General features: G+C 46.1%; 1 protein-coding gene across 1 annotated transcript; it reads left to right on the top strand.

The window, feature by feature from the left end:
* Positions 1 to 410: 410 nt before the first annotated feature.
* On the top strand, positions 411 to 9,766 carry LOC103582525 (poly(A)-specific ribonuclease PARN-like domain-containing protein 1; the record flags this gene model as incomplete). The annotated part of the gene is made up of 12 exons (XM_008564092.1): positions 411 to 542; positions 738 to 881; positions 1,390 to 1,459; positions 3,279 to 3,364; positions 4,511 to 4,566; positions 5,085 to 5,149; positions 5,604 to 5,657; positions 5,834 to 5,876; positions 7,353 to 7,452; positions 7,736 to 7,911; positions 8,045 to 8,143; positions 9,500 to 9,766. Coding segments are annotated over 12 exons (1,089 nt in total), but the record flags the coding sequence as incomplete, so codon positions are not given.
* Positions 9,767 to 9,995: the final 229 nt, after the last annotated feature.

Genomic DNA, 9,995 nt, shown 5'->3' with positions numbered 1-9,995 from the left:
TCTACGTATCTGTTTGAGGCTGCATTTTCTTCATATGCTTCATTGACCACAACATATCACAACAGAGCGAGTGCAGAAGCAGATATGAGATTCCAGCCAGATGTTAAAGAGATTTGCAAAAATGTAAAACAATGTCACTCTTCTCACTAGGGTTTTTTCATTTTGGAAAATAGTTATATTTCATAAATGTCATTTTTGTAATGTATAATGAGTTTTTTGTTACTTTAAAAGAACTTTTTTTTAACATTTAGAGTTTTAATTTTCAACACGGTCAATAGTAGTAGCTCTAACCACACAAACAACTCTTTAGCATCACCTGTTTGAGTGGCCTTGAGAATCATGCCCTGCCACGTGGCTCACAAGCATAGGCACCTGTCTCAGCATCTCTTCCTCTCGGGCTTCTTTTGTAGGGAAGGTGCTATGCTGTTCCAGGTTCTGTATGCACTTTGTGTTTACTTGCCACAGGGTTGCGGGCCTTTGAGGTCCAGTTGGTGCTAAGGCAGGCCCTCCCCAACATCTGGACAGTGCTGCAAGATGAAGGGGTGAGTTCTCTCCTGGGAGATGGGCATCCTTAGTGGCTCCATCTTAGTGGGCCAAATCTGGCCTCTGAAAAAGGCCTCTCTCTTGCTCTTTTTTTTCTTCTCCTTTCCTTTCATTTTGAGATGAACAGCCATTTTTGTACGCCTCATTCCCAGTAACCCAGGATTCAGGGAAGCTGTCTCTGCTCTTCATTTCAGGTGTTAGTGAGGAAGGTTAGCACACAGTACCGCTGGTATCTGCAGAACACCTCTTGTGATCCAGAGAGCCGTTGGAAGGAGAAGATTCTTCTCTCTGCGAGGGGTTTTTCTGTCTTTTTCCAGATGCTTGTGAAAGCCCAGAAGGTATGAAAAAATATCTCTTTTCTTGGCTTTTAGCAATCTTTTGTATTTCTGGCCATAGATTCTGAAGGATCCTTCCACAATAAAATAAGATTTCTTAAGATAAGTGATTCCTTCTCATTGATAGCTGGCTCTCTGGATCTAACCTTGCTTTCACCAAATCATGATAGGTTAGTTTGGGGAAAGACTGTCCATATGAAATACTACAATTTCTTTGCTCCTTTTGGTAACACAGGGATTTCAATGCTAACTTACCCAGAACTGAATATATCTGCTTCACAATTTACTCTCCCAATGTGGACTCTGCCTTAAGTGCCTCCTGCTTGCTTTTTTCTTTTCTTCTTCGTTTTTTACCCATCATGGGGGTGGAAAGGGAGAGGATGGAAATATCATGTGACCACTTGCAGTGGGTTCTTAAGCTACATCCTTTGCAAGAAACTGCTATTAGTCTATGGTGTCTGCCTTTATTTTTTAAATTCTTTTCTCTCACTTGTTGATTTACTCCAAGTAGCCCTTAGTGGGACATAATATGATGATGGATCTGCTTCATCTCCATGAGAAGTTCTTCAGACCTCTCCCAGGTAGGGACAGACCTGTCATTCTTTTTCCTTTTATCCTGGTTTGCCATCTGACAGGGGATTTGTCTAGAATCATGTCCGTGAGGTAGCTCCTAAAATGCACATTCCTTCCGAGTGTTTGCAGGTTTCTGGAGAAGTCAGGCAGAGTCCTGTACTCTGATCTGTGTCTGTTACCATCTTTCCAGAGTGGAAGACCAGGAGACTTTCCCAAGGGAGAAAAACTTAAGTTTGAATTGATGCCCCTCCCCTCTTTACCAAAGTTGTTCATACTTGTATAAAACTTGGCACAATCAGAAATGTGTGAGGGAGAGAGGTCATTTTTAATCTCAGCTATATTCCTAATGCTTTTTGCTTTTTTCTCTGAGTTTTTACATATTTGATCACACTATGTATTTAATTTTATGTTTTCTTTTTCACATAAGACATTATTTTGTCATTAAAAATCTAATAAGTGTAATTTCAGGGTCATGTGATACTGTCTTATGGCTGTATCCTCCTTTTCTGTGGTTGATTCTATTGTTGGACATATGGCAGTGCAGCATAGTGGTTAAAAGCCGGGACTCCAGGGCCACGGTGGGCTTCTTGTTACACCCCTTGCTATGTGTGTGATCTCCGGCAAGTTACTTTATGTTACCCATAAGATGAGGTACTAGTGCCAGTATCAGAATTTTTGTGAGATTAAATGAATTGATATATGTATGTACAGAGAACATTAGCCTAGACTGGAAGGGATAGAAAGTGCTAGGAGTGCTGGCCAGTTAGCTTGGTGAGAGCACAGCCTAATAACGCCAAGGTCACGGGTTTGGATACCCATACTGGCCCACCGCTGAAAAAAAATTCTAGGAGATACTTCCCTAAGAAATGAACTGATAAAACACTTGAGTTTGAGCACATTGAGAGATTTAGGGGATATTAGGGGTAAAATGAATAATACGCACTCACAAAAAACTGAGCACGCAGCAAAACAATAATCGAAGGGAGAACAAATCTGTGCCAGAAAGGAGACGTCACTGTAGCCACTGCAGAGCCCTTCTGCAATAACGGCGTGCAGGTGTACCAAGGGGCGGCTGTAGCCCCCCATGCACCCAGGGCTTGTGGTGGGCAGTGTGGTGAGGTGGAGGTGGAACGAGACGGTCATTACCCTCCATGGAGGAAAGTCTGTGGTGAAGTGCCTGAAACTGCAGCATTCACGTGTTGCTTCAAGATATGGGAAGAGATGCCAAGAGGAAAAGGATTGAAAGTAGTTGCCTTTGGGCAACAGGAAATGGGAGAGTAGTGGGAGAGGGTTGCAGGGTGTATTTGTTTTTAGTGTGTGTGTATGTGTGTGTGTGTTGAATAAACCTCTTAATATGCAGCTGTAACTTTGAATTCACCAATTACTAGTTCTTTTTAAAAAATGTTTTTCTTTTATCAGGATACTTTACCTTTCATTAATAATGAGTTTTAGTTGATTTTTCTCAGATTTTCTCTGAACCCTCATTTACAAATGATGATTTTGTATCTGTCTTTCTAGTAATATCTGTTTCTCCATCTCTTGTTCCATTGGCTAGAACTTCTCAAACTATGTTAACTAACGTTGGCAATTGAAAGCATCCTGAATTTAATGGAAAACCATAAATGGCCTTTACTATTAAAAGTGATGATGGCAGGTTGGTGTGAAATTAGAAATCCTTAGTGGTTAGGATTAAGGATGTTTTCAGTTCTTATTTTGTTTTTGTTTTCTTTATTAGTGTTGGTGGCAAGCTGGATTAGAGAATGTTCCTTCCCATCTCTACCAACAAACTCACTCACTTTTGACTATCTGGCTCTTTCTCTCTCTCAGAAAGCTACGATCAATTTAAGCAGAATATCCACAACCTATTTCCTGTTCTCATTGATACCAAGAATGTGACAAAGGATATCTGGAAGGTAAGGAATGAAATTGCTTTGGGTTAAGGACTGCTTTGTCCATACCAGTAACACTTAGCTTTCTCTCTTTTTAAAAAATTGTTTCTTGAGCCCTTTTATCTTGAAAAAAGGAGGACCAGCTTCCTTTTGTATTTTGGCACCTATGGGTCATTAGCTTATATATGATTTTTTTTTTCTTTCAAGTTCCCATGTTTTGACTTATTTGCATATAGTTTGTGTACTTATTTAGATCTGACAATGGAACAATTCATCTTAGAGCTTGATACGTACCTCATAAATATTTGCAACATTTGTAAAGAGCACCAGGGTAGGAGTCCCCAATTGAAAAATCTTGAGGAAACATCTTTTTTATCGAGCGCTAAGGTCATGAATTCTCAACCCTCACAGCACCTTAGAATCATTTGGGAAGTTAAATGCCGACACTAGACCCCACTGTCAGCTTCTCTTCCAGTCTAGAGTGGGGCCAGGTGGTACTTCTAAAGCTGCCCAGGTGACTCCTGTGCAGTTAGGCTGTGCACTGCATGTGGACAAGGAAGGTTGGGACCCCCCCCCTGGTCTAAATGCTTTTTAGAAATTAAACTGAGGAACAGAGAAAGGGGAATCAGATCGATGTTGTAAAGCCTTAGGGTGATCACTTAGAGTGAATTGTTCCGGAAGGGCCCCCGAAATGGGAGTGGGTTACTTGGTACATCTCTGCCCAGAGAAGCTCTTATTACAGTTAATATACTTCATGCATGTCTAGCTATGAGGAACTCTTAGGACTTAGGTTCCTGACATTGCACCAACACCCTCTAGTCCTTAGAATGCCTGTATCCTACATATGTGTCCTTGGCCTTGGCCTGGTGTCTTGGGTTCCTATGTTTGTGGAATCTCTTAAATAAATCTTCTAAGGGAGATGGTTTGTGTGGGTTTGTGTACAGTTTTTTTCCTAGCCTGGGTTATTGGGCTTCCTTCTAGGAGACCCAAGGATACTAGGTACTCTGACTTTGTAATTAAGGAGTAAGGACATATAACATTTGTAGAGAAAGAAGAGGTTGTAGGAGTTAGCATTTTCCAGGTCATTTTAATAGACATTTGGTAACACCTGAAGCAGAGACTAAACAAAAGCACAAATGCATTATTCTGATTTATTTTCCATAATTTTAGGAACTGAATTTTCCAAGGGTTTCAAACCTTTCAGAAGTGTACAAAGTCCTGAACAGGTAAGGAGGGCATTTCTTGGAGCTGTTCCCAGCGTGGTGGTCTGCAGCCTTGGCTGGCCTCCTGGGCTGCTCAGCAGACCTTTGGGTGCTGATAGGTGCTCTTTCCCACTTGTGGCATCGGTTACTTGACACTTGATGTCTCCTCCAGCACTTCATGCTTCATCATCTCCTTTCACACCCTACCCCCGCACAAACATTTTTTGCCATTACTTTCAGCTTTCTCATTGCATTTGTAGGATGTAGGTGTGATCATCTCTGTACTTGCTGCTCGCTAGTTGCTCCACCAGCCCCAGAGGGCAGAGACAGCGACTTCTCTATCTTGCTGGAGACTTCTGCCCCGCTGTTCTTTGAAGTGCCCTACTGCCTAGTTACCAGGACCTTCTAGATCCGTGCACTAAAAGAAAACCAAACATACTGAAGACATATCTTTGTTTATGTTAACTTAATGAGCTGAGAAGAGAACAAGAAGAAATTATTTTCAGCAAATTGTTCTTTATCCTGTTTTTCTTCCCCAATAGTGACTTAAATCCCACCAAGAATTCTGGACCAGTGATTATTCACGCAAGGAAATGTGAAAAATATGGTATGCTCCATGAGCGCGTGCTCCTTGCATGGTGGCAAAGTGCTGAGGTGCTGAGCTAGGGCTTTTCCTCAACCCTGGTCTCCCTGGACAGCAGGGATGTGGGAGGTCTGCGTGGGGTTTTTCCTCCATGGTTTTCCTGTGCTCTATTCCATATGATAGCTGCCCTCAAAACGAGCAATTCCAGAAGGCAGCCGAGGCCATAGGGGGTGCTCTGTTTCTCCATGTGGTGTTTAGTCTGCCAGGAAGCTCCGAGCTCTTGGCTTTCTCCACCGTGAGGAGGACCAAGGTGAAGGTGGTATGGGGCCGGCACGGGGCGCACACAACAGTTGGTGGTGGCACATGTCACAGCTGCCGGGGATGTTGATCTAGGGTGGGGAGAGAGACTTCCTTGCCCAGGCCGTGTTTCTAATGGCTGCTCGATGCACTCTCTCCTACTTGCGGAAAAATGCTTCAGTTGGGATGGAGTACCCCCACGAAGCAGCGTATGACGCCTTCCTCTGTGGATCAGGTAAGAGGTGCTGCTCTTTTCAGAGGAGACTAACTTTTTATTGGTGACAAGCCCCTGCCACCCTAGGTTCTCTATTTATGTTAGGTTGGGTTGCACATAATGCAAACAAAGCACGAGTTTGCATATTTCGATAAGGCCTTAAGGTCTGTTACATTTCTAGTTGTTTTTTTTTCCAGTTCTTTTGAAAGTGGCACACTTGCTCCTGCAGAGGTTGCACGGGTAAGTGTTCTTTCCTTTTATCCTGTTATTCAATCAGTGGTCAGGATTTTTTGAGCCCTTGCTGTAAGCCGAGACCCCTCCCCGGCCTGGTCCCTAGGCTCTCGCAAAGAAGGGAGAATGGAGAATGTCAATTTGTGTCGATATCTCGTCCCCAACTGGGCAGCAGTGAGCACAGCAGTTGTAGACAACAGCCTTCTTCCATAAGAGCAGCCCTTTCCTACCGCCCAACTCCTGCCTATGTGGGTTCTGGCCCCTGTGGCCCTGTCTTGGCATTGAGAGAATTCACATCATCAGGAGCCCCGGGCAGTGAGGCTAGGCTTCAGTTCTAATGCCTGCTTCAGGACTGCCCAGCCTGGTACGTGTGCTGGTCTGTTACCTACGTGTATTCTCGTAACCATGTAAACACTAATGAAGTCGAAGGATAGAGTGTTCAGGTCAATGAATGACACATTGCTGGGTTTCACATAGGCTGGGGGGAAGGGCCGTGTCTTGGAATAAGGCTGGGGAGAGATTTGTGAACCCCCAAATTGGAATTGTAGCACGTTTCCCCATGGCAGCATTGCCCTCGATGCCTACAGCACTGGGCATGCAGCGCCGGATATGCATTTGACATATGTGTTCTACAGCCCTGTCCTTGGTGTGTACATTTCTTCTATAGGATTTAGCAGGCCAGGTGAAGGAGCTAATCAGAAGTGTAACATGTTCTTTGGGAATGACTTAGAAACACTTTTGGACTATAATCTGTTAACTCGGATACTGCCCGTTAAGTCTGTTTTAGCAATGGATATTATAAATGCAAATGTTTTATGTCACACTGATATGAGACTTATAATTTAAATAAGAACTCTGCCAGCCTGTCTCCCCTTTTCTGTGGTTTGGCAGCATGTAAGTGCCCATGGGTAGGTACACGGGCATTGGACAGTGAAGGAGCTAACAGCAGCAGAGCACCTCAGTGCCCCGGGCCCCTGGATCTCACGTCCTTTATTTCTTTTAATCCTCACAACCTAAAACCCCTGCTTGGTTTAGAGAAGTTCTGTAGCTGCCCAGGCCCGCCTGGCCACATGGCCTCTGCTTTTCCTGGGGCCTGGGCTCAGGTGTGCGTGTGTGGTCCCTAGACAGAGGAGGGGCTGCTGGTGGAATGAGGGATGATAAAATAGTGCTTCCTTTGAACAGTGGCCTCTCACTGATTCTCTGAGCCTATTTGCTAATGTTTGTCAGCAGAGAGATCTTCATCCAAGTGTCATTGACAGATGGTGACCGTCCGGAAGCTCTGCTTTTGCTTGGGCCATTGAGAGAGCTCTTTGATATTGGCCAGCTGGGGCAAGCGCACTGACGTTAGCCTCAAGGCTTGTGGGGGGGGAGGGAATGAGGCAGTGTCTTTCCCCTATTCTGTGACCAGATCCTTGGCTGTGGCCGAGGACGTGGGCACCAATTCCTGTGGGCCTTAATGCCTTGGGGTTTTCTCTGTGCATGTAGCAACAGCCCCATCCCTGAGCCCTGCTTTTCCCAGTACCTCCATGTGCTGGCTCCTTACGTGAACCAAGTGAATCTCATCCGAGCTGGGGTCCCTAAAATCGTGAGTAGATTTTCATTTCGCTCCTTTACTCTATTCAGAGGTGCAGGGTGGGAGTGGCCTCGTGTTCTCTGGGGTATGTTAGAGGGATTCTGATAGTAACCAAGATGAGCTTTTTATTTCTTCTTGTTTCTGCCAAAACTAACGTGGCCTCATTCCTTCCTTCCTTTGCTTCTCTTCCCTCCCAACCCCAAACAGCCTTTCCTAGTTTCTTTTAGGATTTGTAAATTGGATAAGATGTCAGTCACAGTTGTGGAAAATCTCTTCTGTTCTTCATGTTTTCTAGAATTTTCCTGGTCCTGATTATCCCAGTATCCGGCCCCCCATCCTCATCCTCAGTGTCAGGAAGTGGCTTGGGGTCAGTGAGCAGCAGGTCTACCACGAGTTTCACAATCTCTGCAAGTTTGATGTCAGGCGACTCACACGAAGCCAGTTCTTGCTGCTGACCAATAAGTTTAAGGAGTGAGTGTCCTGGCTCCGGCTCGTCCTCCCCTGGCAGTCGCCCCAGCGCTTTGCCTTTACCTGCCGTGCGTGTGACTGCAGCAGGTGGTGTGGTCCCGCTGCTCGGCTCACCTAAGCAAACTTCTCTTGGCAGTCTGCGGAATGTCCTGAAGGAGTACAGGGGCCACCCGACCCTGCAGCTCTCCGTGTATCGGTACTGGAGACATTCCCCAAATGTCAACTGCTTGTTGCAGTAAGTGACCAGGCTGAAGGCCTGTTCCATGTTCCCCATTTGGTCTGCTTCTAGCACAGTGCACTAGCTGGCATGTGTTGACAAGTGTGATGAACTGAGTATTATTCAGGAACATTCAACACATTTGTGGATCGTCTGCTGTGTTGGGCACTGTTGTAGGTTCTAGGGATTTATCAGTGAACAAAACAAGAATCTCTGCTCTTTTGGAGCTCCCACACCAGTGGGAGGTAACATAAAATAAACATAATAAACAAGTAAACCGTATAATTTATTAGGTGACAAGTGTTTATTAAAAATGAGAGAAGGGGTCGGGTGTGGGGTGGCAGGTGCCTGGGGGGAGGTTGTAGTTTAAAGGAGATGATGGGGACCTCATTAAAGACTCGAAGGAGGTGAGGGAGTGAGCCAGGCAGAGCAATCTGGGGACAGTGTTCTGGCAGAGGGGGCAGCAGGGCCACTGTGAGAAGGAACTGGATCTTGTCCCAGTGGGGGCCACATGGGAGAGGACTGTGGGCCTCACTCTTGGAAGAAATTTGAGACCATTGGGGTTTTAGCAGAGGAGGCACGTGATCTGACTTCCTTTCAAAGCATTGCTCTGTCTTCCATGTTGAGATAGACCGTAGAGGAGACGGGGCAGGGAGCAGCCAGGATGCCCGTGCGTCGGCCAGGCACAGTGTGGTGTGGTGGTAGGGGGTGGCGAGAGGAGGGGGTCAGCAACAGACCCGAGAAGGGTTGAGTACGAATCCAAGATTTTTTTTTTCCCTTTTTGTCTTTTTTTTTCGTGACCGGCAACGGATCGCAACCCTCAGCGTCGCGCCCGTACCGGACCGGGACCGGCAACGGGATCGCAACCCTCGGTGTTGCGCCCGCCCCTTGCTCAGCCAGTGAGCGGCCGGTCTGTATGTGGGATCCGAACCCTCGGCGGGAGCGTTGCCGCGCTCCCAAGTGGCGCACTGCAGCAGTGCGCCACCGGGCCGAATCCAAGATTTTGAATAACTAGAAAGAATGGGTTGCCGTTAATGGGGCTTCATGAGGATTCTGGTTTGCTGGTTAGGGGCCATGTCTACAGACAACAGCATTGTTGAGGGAAAACGTTTGGCTCTTTGGCAACCCTTTCTCCTCTGTCAGCCCCTGAGGTACATCACCAGGAAAAGTGACTTGTCTGCACCCCAGACCCACTCTAACCTTGGGAGGCAGGAACTCAGTGTGGCATCAGGAGAATAATAGAAGAGATGACATCTGGGGGAACAGAGTCAGGGAGAATGGGCAGGCCTGCGGCGCTTGCCCCAAACCTGCTAGGTTCACACGTGACCCTGCCTGGCCGCCGCGGGCCTGCTGACCAGTGTCATTGTCTTGCAGAGTCTGTGGCATCGTCACCACCTGGGCTGTGCTTGCATTTCTGCTCGGAAGACCCAGCCCCTGAGCGCAGTGGGCTGCCTGAGCCACCGTCCCACCTGAGCCACTGTCCCATCTCCACGCCTTCCTGGGTAGCCCAGCCTGGGTTTTGTTTGTGTAAATCATATTCTGTTTGCAGATGGATCTGGATGGTCCTTACTAGAAATTCTGTTATGTTTGAATGTGAAATTCTGTGAACACTATCAATGATAAAGAAATCCTTGCATGTAGTACCTTTGTTTATGGCCAAAACTTTTCTTTCTGTGAAGGAGTGGGGAGAAGTCACAGCCTCTGGGGATTTAAGCCAGTGCTCCAGAGTGTCTTACGGACAAAGAATTATTACAGGCACTAGACACTAAGTGAAGAAAAGCGTACATTATTTCTGAGAGGAATTAATGGGCAGTAGGCTGGGGATTTAGGCCTGAGAAATGGCCTTTTTAAGTTTAGTAAAGGAAAAAAG

Source organism: Galeopterus variegatus, unplaced genomic scaffold (assembly GCF_000696425.1).
Source record: "Galeopterus variegatus unplaced genomic scaffold, G_variegatus-3.0.2 Scaffold16614, whole genome shotgun sequence".
NCBI classification, from domain to species: domain Eukaryota; kingdom Metazoa; phylum Chordata; class Mammalia; order Dermoptera; family Cynocephalidae; genus Galeopterus; species Galeopterus variegatus.
The sequence above is the reverse complement of the archived record's forward strand: the minus strand, read 5'-3'. Positions and strand labels throughout refer to the sequence as shown.